Genomic DNA, 14,991 nt, shown 5'->3' on the forward strand with positions numbered 1-14,991 from the left:
GGGCGACGGCGGCGCTGGCCGGGATGGAGTGAGGGGGCGAGCGGCGGAGAGAGCGCAGCCCACCGAGCTCCGGCCCCTTCCCCCCTTTCTTTCTCTTTCTCTCTGGCCCGGGTCTATGCGGCCCCCCAGAGACCATGGGATCCAGGATCAAGTGAGTGCCCCCCCGGAGCCCCCCAGGCCCGTCCCCCCCCCCCCTTGCAGGCCCTCAGGAAAGCGGGAGGGCTCTGGAGAGCGAGAAGGGGACTTCCCCGCCCTCCGTCCAGCTCCCTGTGAGGCCGCGCGGGAGAGACCCCGGCCGAGCCTGCAGGCCTCGGGGTAGGGCGAGAAAGAGGGGGAGAAAGGAGGGGGAAGAGTGCTTCCACACACCCCCCAGGCCAGCTGGCGGGCCGGGGAAGGGAGGAGGCGGCGGGGCAGAGGGCCCCGAGCCGTCAAACCCCGACTCAGCGGCAGGACCCCGGGGCGGGGCGCTCCCCCGTCCCCCGTGCCCTGAGGAGGGGAGGAGAGCGCCGTTTCCCGCCCTCAGACCCGGCGCTGGTCTGTGGTTGCTCTCTTTCTCCCCGTCTTCTGGTCTCCGTGTGGTAGCGCGTAGGGCCAGGCTGTGAGAGGGCAGTTTGAATTTTATCGGTGCAGGCCATAGGGAGGATCGGGGCTGCTGGAATGGGAAAGTCTTCGTTGCCTGCACTGGTGACGTCTGTTCTGGGGGTGTGGTGGGGTCGAGAGAGTTCCGAGCCGCCTTGGCTAGGTTAGAGCGTGCTAAAGGAAAGATGGATAGTCTAGCTATGATACCTTAAAAGTGCATTTGCAAGGGGATTTGGGGGAAGGAGTGGTGCAAGTGATTAACGTGTTGGGCCTGCAGCTCTATGCTCTCAATATATTTTTAATTTTCATAAAACTGGGAGTTGATTTATTGGTAAGTCCTGTTGGTATGTTTGGTATTGTCACATTAAAGATCTCAGTTCGTTTATATGCCATTCCAGGCAAATTCAGTTCCTCTGAGACAAGTAGAGGTGTAATAAAGCTATCACCGAGCAGGGGGTGCTGACATCTTTGTGCATGAGAGGTGTGATAGAGTGGAGAGATCCAGTTAGATTGTATTTTATTCAGCAGTTTCGGTAGCTGCTGCTGAGCAATTGCTTTTGCTTCTTGAACACAGTATTCTTCAAGATTACATAGGGCTTTAACTTTACACCTCTTTTGTTTAACTTGAATATGAGACTGGAGGAGACGTAGTTTGTAGTGTCCTTAGTGTGATGACACACCTTCATGTTCCCAAGCCCATAGGCTGGATAGACATAAATAGGTGTATATCCAGCCAGGTGTTTTAGGATAATGTAAGCAGGTAATTAGCTCTTGTAACGATAGCACTGAGGTGATTGTTTGGTTCCAGAAAGCCACCTTCATTCTTTGGGAGATACTGTGGCCATGATTTTTTGCACTTTTTTGGCATATGGGTTCTCAACTGTTGCTACAAAAAATCAAAGTCTGAGAAACTAGTTAAACTCTTAGCTTACCTTCAAATACAGGTAGAACCCAAAATCGTTACTATTTTGACAGCAGAGCAGGCTATATCTGTAACTTGCATCTTTGGATCTTGCAGTGGTCACCCTTGCTTGGGTCACTTCAAGATCATGATCTGAAATGACTTCTTATGATAACCTTGTCTTAAATCTATTAAAAGGCCGATGCTCACTTACAATGTAGTTTTCTTTTGTGTACATACTGAATCCACAAGCTGTGTTTACCATCTTTGGGTTTTTCACTGCTAATTTTACCTTTAATGGCTTTGCATACACTTTGCTGAATGTGAATGTAATCAGTTGGATGAGATGCTTCAACTGGAAACCTCACTGGTATCAGTGAGGAGATGTAGCAGTTAGAAGTATTACAGCCAATGGACTTTAGGACTTCTTCTGCGCAGTCTTTCAGTGTGAACGTGTCTTTCATGTTTACAGACAAAGCCCATGTCTTTCTCTGTCACCAGGAAATCACAGGTGATAACCCCATAAGAGCATTACTTTTCATTCCTCTTGGACTTGGTAAGAAAGCGTTTTGTCCATTGTGTGATTGAGCAACTTTGCCTTGAGCAACAATTAATAAATTGCTTTTTTCCACTTTAGACAGAACACTGTGCCCAAGTAGAATAAGGACAAAATTTCAAAACGATCCTGAAATATATAAAGAATGAGAGAGCCTATATGAGTAAGAGGTTTTTCTCATCTGCGCTTCTGAGCTGGATGTTTAATCCAGCAAAGATTTTCAAGTTGATAAGTAGGTCCCTTATTGGGGCAGGCGGGAGCGTGAATGAGAAAACTATTTTATAATTGGGTATACTGAGGCATACCTCCTTTATTGGTGTCACCAATATGTGTTGGAGCCCTAGCAAATATCCAGTAGTTGGATCTCTTGCTTCTTGCTATAGATTGATAATTATGAGGGATATTAAACTCCTTGACACATAGTCACTTGCACACACTGTGATATACTCTGCATGAAACCTGGACATATGTGTCAGGTATTTTTGATGGATGTATAGTAATGAGTCATTTGAGTGAAAGACTGCTTAGAGGAGGTTACCAATAGCTGCATCAGACTGAAGTGAAAGAAAACAAGAAGTTGCCAACAATCCTGCAAGCTTTTGGCTTGTGCATGGCTGCAGGCGAAAAAAAGGCAAATTGAGTATTGGGTTACACTCTTGGATTAAACTTCATGTTGGAGTGTGTTATATGGTACATGCAAGGCACTGTGTGCCAGCGACGTACTGTAAATAGGAATCTAGTTAACCTGGCTGCTATCGCTTCTTGCTAGCCTTCAGTACTCAAGACATTACAAGAGAGAAAGGATTTTTTTTTTTTTTAAACTAATGTGTCAATATCAATCTGTTAACAGAATTGCATTGCGCCATAAAAAAACTTGGCATGTTCCTTTTCAGAGGTGATTGTATTTCAGTGATGACGGAAGAGATCCCTAATATTAATCTGGGAATGCTTTCTGATATTTAACATAAAGTTTGCTGTATACTGAAATGTAATATTATCTACCTAGGGAATACCAGGCAGAAAAAGTTAAACACATGGAAATTAATCAGGGTTTGAGCTGCAATTTCTGAATTGAATTAGCAATTACAGATTTCTGCCAATAATTTTATCCTGCAAGAGTTGAGCAACTAAGTCTTGTTACAAGACAACTAATTATCAGTGTCAGGCTCCTCTCTTATGCCTCAATTTTTAAGTGCAATGATACTTTCTGTCGTAAGTGCTAGTACATTTTCCTATGTGTAGAAAGAATTGCTCCTGACAAAATTGAAATGGGCTTTAGATATGTAAGGTATGTACTTCCATACATACAGCTTTGGAGAAGGACTTTATTTAATTATATTCTGCATGAATCTCTTGCAGCTCGGTAAAAAATAATTTTGGTTGTAAAAGGTACATAAATACCTTATTTTAAATACTATATTACTTCAGTGTAAAATTGAATTTCTTAGGGATTGCTTTGATACTAAAGCTATTTCTGCATCAGAGAGATTTGAAGTAATTCAACTAGCATTTATCATAAAAGCATTCTTTTCTCATAGAGCTCCTTCCTAAACTTGTATTTCCAAAAAAATACTGCATTTCCTTCTGAAATCATCCAGTTACCAATTAAGTGGGGTACTATGTATTTTTGTACATACATGTTCTATGTATTCTCTTTATTGCATCTGTATGTTCACTTTAATAACTGGCCATGGATCTTTAAGTGATTATTGGGAGGAAAGAAAACTTTGTGTGTGTGTGTGTGTGTGTATTTAAGGTTATAATGCTGTGGATGATTTCAGTGGGTTGAGGTTTCAATACAATGCACAGGTGGCATTAGATGTCTGCAGGGTAGTTTAATAGTCATAAAAATGGACTGCAAAATATACATATTATGATGCATGTTTATGCTATATTTGCAAACTGTATGAAATCTCATAGTGACTTGTTTCCTTAATTCCACTGAGAAGTTATAAAATATTCAGAAGTCAACAATGACTTCATTCTCATACTGAGGTGTTAGCTTGTTGAATGCAGCCTTTAATACTAAGTTTCTGACTTGGCAAAGCTACTTTAATTTCACTGTTCCTAGAAATAAGTGGACGTTTGTCATGGAATATTAAAACACAAAATGTGATGTCTTTTTGTCTGAAAGTTTTGGTATGTAGTATGCGCTCTTGCCAGCTGTGTTATACAGTGTTTTCACTGAAGCATTTGAACACAGACTCTATAACATAATACTAAAAAGGTGTTTGTTATTTTACCCATTAGCTGTAAAAATATTATAAAATTTATAAACTTTTAATTAAGGAAATGGTGCTAAAAATAAAGACACAAACAAGGAGGGTAAGATAAGGCTGCACAGCAATATATGTGAAAGGAAAAATATGTTTCTGGTGTTATGTGAATATCATTTCATCCTCATCCTATACTGTGATTGTAGGAATGTAGCTAAGAACCTCAATATTTGAAGCAGACTATATGCAACAACTCTTAAGTAGTATAGAGAGATTATGCAAGTTTGTTTTATACTGCAAAATAATAGTTGATTTGTTGATTTTAGATTTCTCATTACTTATGAATGTAGTTTTCTGAAAAATGGCTACTTAAGACAAATCAGTTGGGAACTGGTGGCAAATTAAATTAACGTTAATTGAATAGTGAACCATATTGTTGCTCCTGTGAGGTGTTCTGTGAAACTGTAGAGTATGAACCTATGCTACTGAAACCAACGGTAGCTTTTCTGTTGATTTAAATAGGTGTGGGGTTTGGCTTAGAGCCACTTGAGTTACACTAAATGGGCCTGTGGCATGGTTAGAAATGTTTTGTTTAATCCCTTTTGGTGTTAAAGTAGGATTAAAAATAATAGCAATTCTCTGAAGAGTAGGCTGAACTGCTTGACATGTTTATATATTTGGTTTGAGATGCTGGGTAAGATGAGTTTCATTTTTTAAATTATTATTCAGGTAGGAACTCTAGTGCATATATATATATGATATGGTTTTTTATCATTATTTTAATCCTTAGCTGTAAGGGAGCTAACAAAATGCCCAAGTTAATTATACCTCAATTTTCTAATGTTAGATAGTTTACATTAACACACAGGAGACAGTATTATCACTATACAAGCAGCCATAAATTTAGAGCAGTAATTATGCAGTTTTGATTCTTGGTTTTAACCAGAAAAATCTAAGAATAAAATGTCACATGCTTACTTATGTTTAGTTACTTATTTCAGTAACTAAACAGTTACAGTCTAATGTGTCATTCTCTTTAATCTCATAAAAATTTTTCAAGTAGGTAAAATTGTTAGAGTCAGGAATTTAACTCAAAATATGCATTCTTATACAATCACCTGCTGCCTTTATATGCTCCTTATGAAATGTAATTCCAGAGCTACACTTCTGGAGTTATTAAGAACTGAAAATGTACACTAATGTTTTTTTTTTTCCTTAAGTCATATATCATTAACTTTTTACTTTTATTACTGGTATATTTATAACTCTGGAGCAGAATGAGTCTCTTTCCTCAAGCTTCCTTTACATTTTGTAGCTGAATTTGGTGTCATTTTTGACTGTCGCACCTATTTCCTTATTTTGCATGCATCTGGCAGCTTTCTGGGTTTAGGATTCTGGAGTCTGATGAGGTGAAACCTTGTGCATTTGTAATATTCTTCAGCATGGCCTTTTTTTGACAAAGAGGTAGAAATATTTTGACAGGTAGTGAAGAGGGGAACTGTCTTCATCCTAAATACAGCCTCTGAAGTTTTCCAATAATGTATGCATAAAATGACTTTGCATCCTCTTGACTGCAGCTTTTTTTTTTTTTTTTCCTTTTTTCCTGAGTAAATACGTGTCGTGAAGTTGAACTCAAGGGTCACAGTAATGAAAATGTGAATCTGGGTTGTTTGGCCCATGTTGGACAACGTGACTCTGTTTTCAGTTTGGTGAAGAGAAAAGAGTATTCAGGATTACTTTTTTTTCCTGAAAAAAATCCCTGTATTTAGCACGTAGGTGACTTACTTGGTCATTTGAAAGTAAAGGTGAAATAAAAAGAACTTGCTTTTGCAAGTTGCACACATAATCAAAATTACTATCGTGGCCAAGAACTGAAAGAACTCGTTTCTCTCTCTGAATAGCATTCTGAAAAGTGATTTAAAAGGCATGGTTTTCTTTTTCTGATGAAGTTCTGAATGATAGGCCTGTGATGTTTTAGTATCTAGAAATGCAGACTAGTCACAACAATTGAATTGACTTAAAGGTTCTGTGTGCTTGATTTCTATTGTTTTGATTCTTTTTTTCTCTGTAGAAGTTTGTTAGACACCCTGTTCATAGTGACTCATCTGAGCTTCAGTTATATCTTCTTACATACTAGTAAGGCAGAAAGATCTGATGTGAAATCATCATAGACTATAAAACAAGAAATCTAGTTTATCAAGTTGTCATTGTAACATATGCATTCTTAGAACCCTTTTTGACTGAGTAATTGAAAGCATACTTGAAAAAAAATTCTCAATATGCTAAATACCTTTTTTTTTTTTCTTTTTTCCCCTCCTTTCAGACAAAATCCGGAAACTACCTTTGAAGTGTATGCAGAAGTAACCTATTCAGGAATCAGTTGCATTGGGAAAGGTACTGTTTTGCACTGTAATTCTAGTATTCATTAGCTAAAACTATTCTTAAGAACCATGTACTGTGAGATAATGTAGTATATTCAATATTATGCGATTCCAGCTTTTAAAGATATTTTAATCACTGGTTCTGTGCAGTCTTTTACAGTTAGGACTAATAATGAGAAATTCTTGCCTCTGTCCCTGATTGTGGGCAATTTTCTGATTTCTTTGACTGTTTTGCCTCTTTTTTAAAATAGAAATAACTCTTCATTAGGTTGAAAAACTAAATGAATTTTCAGATTTGTGTCTGCTGCTCATATAAGGAGTGGGTAGTTTTAAAACAAAAAATACTCTAAAACTTCTTGTGTGGAATTTATTTTTACTTCCTCTTTCTTACTTGTCTACAGAAGTATTTTTACCTGTTCCCATAATTCTTCCTTTGATCAAATGATTTTATCTAGAAATAAGGCAGGAAAGCAGCTTATGATTTGGTTAACTATTTTTACCAAACATTGTTATCAAGCCATAATCATAGAAGTGTTTTTCTATAATATTATTTGACAAGTATTCCTACGTTTATGCTAGAGAAATCCCTTAACTGCTGAAATCAACATGTAAGTATGTTTGTGAAATTTTGATTGTACTTTTTCTAAACCTGATGAACTTGATCAAATAAGCAGGAAAAGCAAAGGTTGAAATTCGTAATCTGAGAATTTAGTTCAAGATATTGTTGTGTGAGATCAGTCTCTAGAATGTTACAAAAAGGAGGGATGTCAGAATTAAATAATTATGATTAGTCAACATATACTGAACTAATATCCCTTTTATCTTTTGTGAAATGATCATATGTGTACTGTATATATGGTATAATGAACCAATAGAAAGGATTTTTATATTTTATTGTCTGGAAAGCCACTTATCTCCTTTTATATCTGTATTTGTTTGTTACAATCAGCAAAAGTCAAATAGCTGCAACTCTTTACTGCCAAAGCCTCCATAGGAGTTGTAACTGGAATACAGTTTTGGCTTGTCCTACTGCTGTATGCCATCACGACTATTTGATATAACTGCAGGAGCCCTTTTAATAACTAGTCTTTGTTTCTGCACATCTGACCTGGATTCTAGTGCCAGAAAATCTGAACAAATTTGACCATAAACATTACATTGTACAGTACTAGTGTCTGGGTATAATCTTCTCTTTGAAGTTTGTTTGCATCCCCCTGGAGGGATTAATTCCCTGCTGTGGGAAGGTGGGTTAAAAAGCACGGAAACTACTTTACAGGTTTTTAATTGGAGAATTTAGTATACATTTTGTTCTATAAACCAACTGATTCTGTGGGAGTTTCACTTAGTTGTGCTTTTAGGTTTCTTGTATGTACTTGTAGGTGCAAAATCTTCAGAAATCATTTTTAGTGAGTAAAGAAATTGTTTTAATTGTTTTTACAACTCGTATATTCTGAAGTTATTAATTCTTTCTGAATAATCTTATTTTAAAAGATTTTTCCCAACAATTTTTTTTAAAATATATTTAAGAGGTGCCCTTTATTCTCAGAAGTCTTGTGTATCCCCAAATATTCTGTCTTTTTGCTCTAAATGAAGGTGGTTGTTTGGTTCTCTGCAGCGTCAATTGTATTTAACAGCTATACTGTATCCCAGGCAAATCACTATTCTAGAAATATAGACCTAGAGACCTCCATGTAGTCTTTTCTACTTCTTGGCTAGCTGTTCTATGCCAGAAGACCAAGAATAAATATCAGCTTATCTTTTTTGTGGTCAGGGAGTGTATGTTAAATGACAAGGAGCAGTTACTGTTAAGAAAAGCAAAATGTATAAAAGGTGTGTAAGGAGCAAATTATCAGACGTGTTCAAAAAGCTATTTCTTCCTGCGTAACGGATCCCAAAGTTAACCAAGACAACTGTTCTTGAAGTTTGTGTCTAGTATAATAGTGCCACTGATCACTTACAATGTTCTTAATTCTTATATCAATCTTCTGACATGGTCTTGTGGAGAATGAATTGCTCCAAAGCTGTAACAGTCCTACTGTGGGAGACTGTCTGGCTTGTGGGATGGTAAAACATGCCTTTATTTTGTTTTACTCAAAAGTTTGTATAGCAAAGGATGTTTTCCGTGTGACTGTTAAATATCAGCTGCAATTAAAAACTTTATTATACGGGAGATACTGACTTGTGTTATTAACTACTGACAGACAATTGTACATTCAAGTAGCTTTATTGCTCATGTAATTGTTAACAATCTTGCATTAAATATTTATTTGGTTAATAACTTTTGAAATGAATGAAAGCAGCGTTATCCATTGACTGTCATATAGAAGGCTCCCTCCTAATTACCAAGCGAGTTGACTGCAGAAGGAAAAAATATGTTCTAGGCTCCAAGAAAGACATTAATAAACTGGAACGTTTTCAATGGAGGGCCACCAAGTTGGTGTGTGAGCTAAAGCACTTGCACTGTGAGGAGAGGTTGGGAGTGCTGGGCTTGTTCAGCCTGGAGAAGACTTCAGGGAACTTGAATAGCAGCCTTCCCTACCTGTGAGGACTTCACCAAGATGAGATACCCAGGCTCTTCACAGAGGTCCATGGCAGGAGGACAAGAGGCAGTGACATAGACTGAATCAAGAGGTGTTCTAACAATGTTGGGAATGTGTTTGCCATAAGGACAGTCAAGTATTGGACCAGGTCACTGAGAGAGGTTGTACCATCTCCATCTTTGGAGTTTTTCAAGACCTGACTGGATTACAGCCTGAACAACCCAATCTGATCTCACACCTGGTCCTTTTTTGAGCAGGAGGTTGGACCAGAGACCTCCTGAGGTCCCTTCCAGCCTGAATTATCCTATGATCCTAAGATTTGATTCCTAGAAATGTAAGCTTCGTGAACATCTGGAAGATGTTTTGTACTCTTAATAAGGTAGGAAGAGAAAACGTCATTGAAACCAAAGAAGTTGAAAAAGCAAACATTGTTTTATTCCAATCTAGGCAGAACTCTGCCAAACCACAATGAAATGTGTGAACTGAGAAAGGAAATGATCACTGGATCAGCTCAGCTGTGGTCTGTCTGTCTCTCCTTTCCCTTCTAGATTGTTTAGAAATAATGATCATCTGCGCTCAGCATTGGTGATTTGTATATTTTTGGCACATGGAGTCTTTGGTACATTATACAATTCCGGCATTCAGTTGTATTTAAAAGCTGTGGTTTTGCTATTCTTTGTTATGTTCATAGCTCTTATTTGGGGACTTGCAGATTTTTCTTACTGGGTCACTTTATGTGAATGTGGTATCTTTGTTTTGAGAACTGTGAAGCAAGATAGCTGCAACTGTGACTAGCATCATTAAGATGAATATTTGTTATTAAGAAGATACTTCCTTAAAAGAAGACAATTACCAAACCAGTTTTTTGCCTTATGACTGTGATTTCTGTGGAAGCTGGGAATTCCCCTTAGCTAATTGAATCTAAGTTACTGGGTGTGGGTGTGTGGTGGTGTTTGGTTTTGTTTGGGTTTTTTTGTTGGTTGGGTTTTTTTTAAAGAACATTTGACTTCCTAAAATGGATTGAAAATACAAAATTCTTTTATCTTAACTTTGTTCCCGCTCTTTTTTTTTTATTATTTTTTTTATTTGGCCTGTCTGGAATTCAGAATTTTTTCACTTAATACTTCAATGATGCATTCATTCATGTGCTACTTTTTAGTTTCATTGAATAGCGCTGTTGCCTTCTCACCAGAAGTCTAGGGCAACAAAATAGAATAGGAAGAATGGAGTCTGCATCTTTACAATGACAGTACATGGAAGATACCTAGGGAGAAATCTGTGTTGTATGTGTCAAGTGGAAGTATGTCAGGCATAGGAACTTTGCAAGTCTAGTGCTTTGCACCAACTCCCACACACTTACTTTGAGGAAGAGAGGAGAAAATAGTCACGGTTTTATTTAAAAAATGGAATCTTGTTAGAGGGAAAATATTGACTAAAACTTATAGTGTTGATACTTTGATTCTTTATTTGTACTATCAGGTAAGTACTGGGTAATGACTGTGACTCAGAGGAAAAGGTGCAGTTTGAAGGCAATACAGAAGCCTGGCTAATAGGCTGACTTAGGTTCAGTAGTCTTAACCAGGTGCTTTTTGTGCAGTGGTGTAATTGGGATGGAGTAGGATGCTGATACTGGACAGATGGGCACAACAAAGTCAATTCTTTGACAAGTATGGCTGGTAACTTTGTCTTTCAACCATTCCAGGTGAATAGAGAGATTGTTAGGACTTAAAAAAAATTGATTACTAAGACAAATTCCAGTTCACATATAAGGCTTTAATATTCTGTAGCCTATGTGTGGGGTTTGTGTCTTTGCCTTTATGCATTTTAGTGCTGCGTAGTTCTGACAGTAGGAGAATTTCTAACTTTCCTTATCACTTAGATATAAGGCAGGCATCTGCCTTGCTAAATCTAGGTGTATTGCTTTTAAAAAACCCACAACCAAACAAAAAGTTCTTGGATTTATCATCATTTTAGAGGTTTCACTGATACCAGTTAACCTTGCTTCAGGAAATAAATAAAATAGAGCCTCGAAAATCATAGATAGAGGCGAATAATAATACAGCTTATTGCCCAGCAGATACCAGTAATATATTCTGCACATCATCTATAATTGCATTAGTTTTGCCCTTCTGCTGTGATACTTAAGTATGACTTGGGAGAAATGAGTAGATGTATGTTTTGGTTGACACCAAAATAATTATTATAGCACGTCTAACACTACATGCAAGGTTTAAGGTCTACCATTGTTTTTGTTAGCATACTGCTTTATGTTAGGTTTTACTGTTCACTGTAGTTTAAGAAAAATGTTTAAAACCAAACTTTATTTTCCGTGCTTTTCATACTCGATACCAAATCTTTGCAGCAGAGGATGTCTGTGCTGTTTATCACTGCTGTAGCTGGTGCTTCTCAAATTCAAGAAGCTAAAAGGGTACCCATTGATATCTTAGTTGGAAATGCTAAGTTCTCTGGTGTTAGGGCAGTGCGTGTTCCATAAAACAGCATGTTCCTAAGCAAATAATGTTGTACATTCTGAGCTGAAGCTATAAATTACAGTTTTAACTTATTTTAATAAGTTTTGATGGTAAATCTGTGTCTTTGGTGTATGATCTTGTCTCACTCATTGGAATTGTTATAGGCAGTGGATAACTTGAGAGCAAAATAGATGCTTTGTACTATTTTACTGGATTTCTTTTCCCATTTTTAAACTTCATGTAAAGGAAGGGAAAATGCATTTTATGAGATTGTGAAGTCCTTCTGATGGAGCGCTTGCATATTTGTCATGGCATCTCATAATAGTAAAACTTCACAGAAACTGAGGTAGTAGATTACAAAGAACTTGTATTGTTTCTTTTACAAATTATAACTGCTTCAGTTAGCTTAAGCACTTCTAGAAATTCAGTTCTATACTATTGACATATTGTATGCTTGCAAGTAGAGTAAAGTGCATTGGAACCGCATTTCCTGGTTTTTTTTGTTTGGTTTTTTTTGTTTGTTTGGTTTTTTTTGTTTGTTTGGTTTTTTTTGTTTGTTTGTTTTTAAACCTCAACTGAATGGAGGTTTTTTGAGATGTGGAAGTAGAAAGAATCTACTAGCAATTTTAGTTTAAATACCTATATAAAGAAAATGAAAGCATACTAACTACTTAACAAATCTTTCTTTTAACTTTCAAAGCACTTCATGATCTTAAAACTGCTGCAGATCATTCATCAGAAATATGATGTGACAAATTTAAGGATCTTCCTGGACCTTAGCCAAAGATCCTCTCCTGTTAGATGGGGCTGTGAGGAGAATTGTAGTCTGTCAAACTGTTCATGTAGAAAAAGAGAATTTGTTAGTCTAAAGTAACCGATCAAAATAGTCTCTAAAGTATGAACATTTGAAAGTAAATGCTCACAAGGGTAAGAACCCCCCCCCCCCCCCCGCCCCCCCCCCGGGAGGACGTAGCATGCTTTTGTATGGGGTTTTTGTGTTCTCGCCAAAGCAGACATTATAAAAGTATGTCAAATCTGTAGCTTTACCATGTAGTGTGCCAAAAGGCCTTTCTCTCCAAGGACCTCATCTTTCATCTTTTTGTGAGTGTAGCATAAATTCTTGCTGTGTGTTCAAGGAAAAAGCTAAAATGGTTTAGTACAGCTAAAGGATTTCTTTCTTTTAAAAAAAAAAAAAAACCCATGGTAGGTTAGAAGCCTAAATGTGATAGCATGGACAAAGTGTAAGTGTTAGAGTTTAACAAATGTTCACTGGATTAGTAAAGGAAATGTAGTTTATACTACTTCTTTTATGACAGAATTTAAAAAGTCTTGCTGTAAGACTCGCCATGTGCTTCTTTCTTTTCTTGAAAACATACCACTAAGTTGAAAAGGGAGATGAATCTTAGAAGGAAACTATTAACTCTGAGGTAGTTTATCATTGTTTGAGAGAAAGGATGAAATTTGCATTTGAATTGGCTCTGAGAGTAGCATGTACTACTAATCTTGTTCCTACTAGAAGCTTGTGAGTAGTTTAAGTACTTCCTTCTTTACTTTTCATGTTCTACCCTTGTGTTGTAATAGCTCTTTCCCTCCCTCCCTCCCTCCCTTCCCCCCTTCCCAGTAGATCACGAATGTTATAACTTAAACTAATCGAAGTCCTTAACTACTGGGAGAAGTCATGATGTGCTTGGGCCCTAAAATTATTCTACAGCTGTCACTATGGTTTCCATGACAGGGCTTTCACAGGTAGAGAGAACTAGCAGGTTTCTGTCTCTGCAAAATAGACATAATACTACTCCTTATAATTACCTTTTTGTGATATGTTGTAATTTTAGATAATAAAGCAGTACCTCCCACATAGATGAAATATTTTCTTGAACAGAAGCAATGTTGGAGTAGGGTTAAGTTAGAGTTGGTCATTCAAAAGTTTATAAACCTTACCAGTCCACCTCTTAGAGCAACCTTTATTTTTTTTAAGGTGAAAACATTTTGTTCGTTGAAGTCTGCCTGTTCTGTATTGAGAAGTAGATAAGATACTGAAGGTTTAGGAATAACGAAAGAAGTGCAAAATTCAGGCCTCTTATAAGGGCTTTCTGTTGAACACTGTGCTGTAATTCACGTATCACAAGTTTTTGTATCCCATCTTTACAGCATTATGTTACTACACTTAACTTCCTAAAGCAGGATTGGAAAGGTAACCAAATTCAAGTAGGTAAGTAGTATTTGGGAATTCTAATTCTGCTAAGCTGCTGCTTTGTTTTTCTGTTTCCATTTGATCGCTTTTCTTCCAAGTACAAACAAGGTGGAAGATTTTCACAAAGAACTTACTAGGTCTGCGGTGTCCAGATCAAATAATTAGCACTGTCACCTGTTTTATTTGAAGACAGTTCATAGTTTTGCTTTTACAGTATAAATGAAATATATAATTCAATTTGAAGAGAAACTCAGTTTATGAAAAAATACTAGAATCTGCCATATTGCAAGTCGTCATAAATTTTATCTAACACGTTTTTTAGGTGTGTTCCTAGGTGATGATACTGCATTTAATAAAACCCCAAAATGTTAATATCAAGTATAACTGAATGTTCTTCCTGTAAGTTATTTTGTGGGAAGAGATCTGTTTGTCCTTTTTGCTTCATGCTTTAACTACTTCTGTCTACAGTCTTTTCTATTTCACAAGTATTTACTAGTCTGCACTATACTGCTGCTGCTGGCACTGTTTAACTAGACAGAAAAATTCAGCACAGAAAGTCTCACTCACAAGACTTTAAACTCTTTTGTTGATTTATATTTTTTTTAAAGGAGCTTGACATCTTCATCAAGTTCACAGTGGGCCTGCTTTGTTTGCTTTCTCTTGAATGCTTGATAAGATTTTTCTTCTATTGTTTTGTGCAGCAAGGACAGAACTTGCCATGGCTGAGGTGGTTTTTTTGTAAATCCACAATATGGTCATTGTCTGCTGCTGAATAATTGTGACTGCTTTTTGTACAACCAGAACTAAGGCTTTGGCTGTGAACAGATTCCTTCTTAGCGTGAAAAGAGACTAATCCATGTAAATACAGCCCCAAAATAAAGCTTTACAGAAAAAGGGAAAGGCTGCTAAGCAGGAGGGCAGAGGTCAGCAATTTAACCTTTAACCTAACAAATAAGAAGCATGAAAGTTCCCGAATTGGTTTACAAAGGCAAGCTCCTGTGATCTGTCAGTTTTTCTTTTCATGATAGAGTTGGGTGAGAAAACTGACTGACAGCTAGTGCCTTTTTAACTGCAGGTTGAAATTAACTGCTAAACTGAAACTTTTTTAGGGAGGGTTTTTTTAGTGATTTTTAACAAATTATTTTCATTCACT

General features: G+C 37.2%; 1 protein-coding gene across 2 annotated transcripts in view; it reads left to right on the forward strand.

The window, feature by feature from the left end:
• Positions 1–6: 6 nt before the first annotated feature.
• The window catches only part of DENND1A (DENN/MADD domain containing 1A), a 213,853-nt gene continuing 198,868 nt past the window's right edge, over positions 7–14,991 (forward strand). For both annotated transcript variants that reach the window (XM_010570716.1, XM_010570718.1), the window contains exons 1-2: positions 7–151; positions 6,576–6,646. In XM_010570716.1, coding sequence (XP_010569018.1) covers positions 135–151; positions 6,576–6,646 — 88 coding nt within the window. In that variant the 5' untranslated portion in view covers positions 7–134. The remainder of the gene's footprint in view (positions 152–6,575; positions 6,647–14,991) is intronic.

Source organism: Haliaeetus leucocephalus, unplaced genomic scaffold, assembly GCF_000737465.1.
Source record: "Haliaeetus leucocephalus isolate CR32 unplaced genomic scaffold, Haliaeetus_leucocephalus-4.0 Scaffold306, whole genome shotgun sequence".
NCBI classification, from domain to species: domain Eukaryota; kingdom Metazoa; phylum Chordata; class Aves; order Accipitriformes; family Accipitridae; genus Haliaeetus; species Haliaeetus leucocephalus.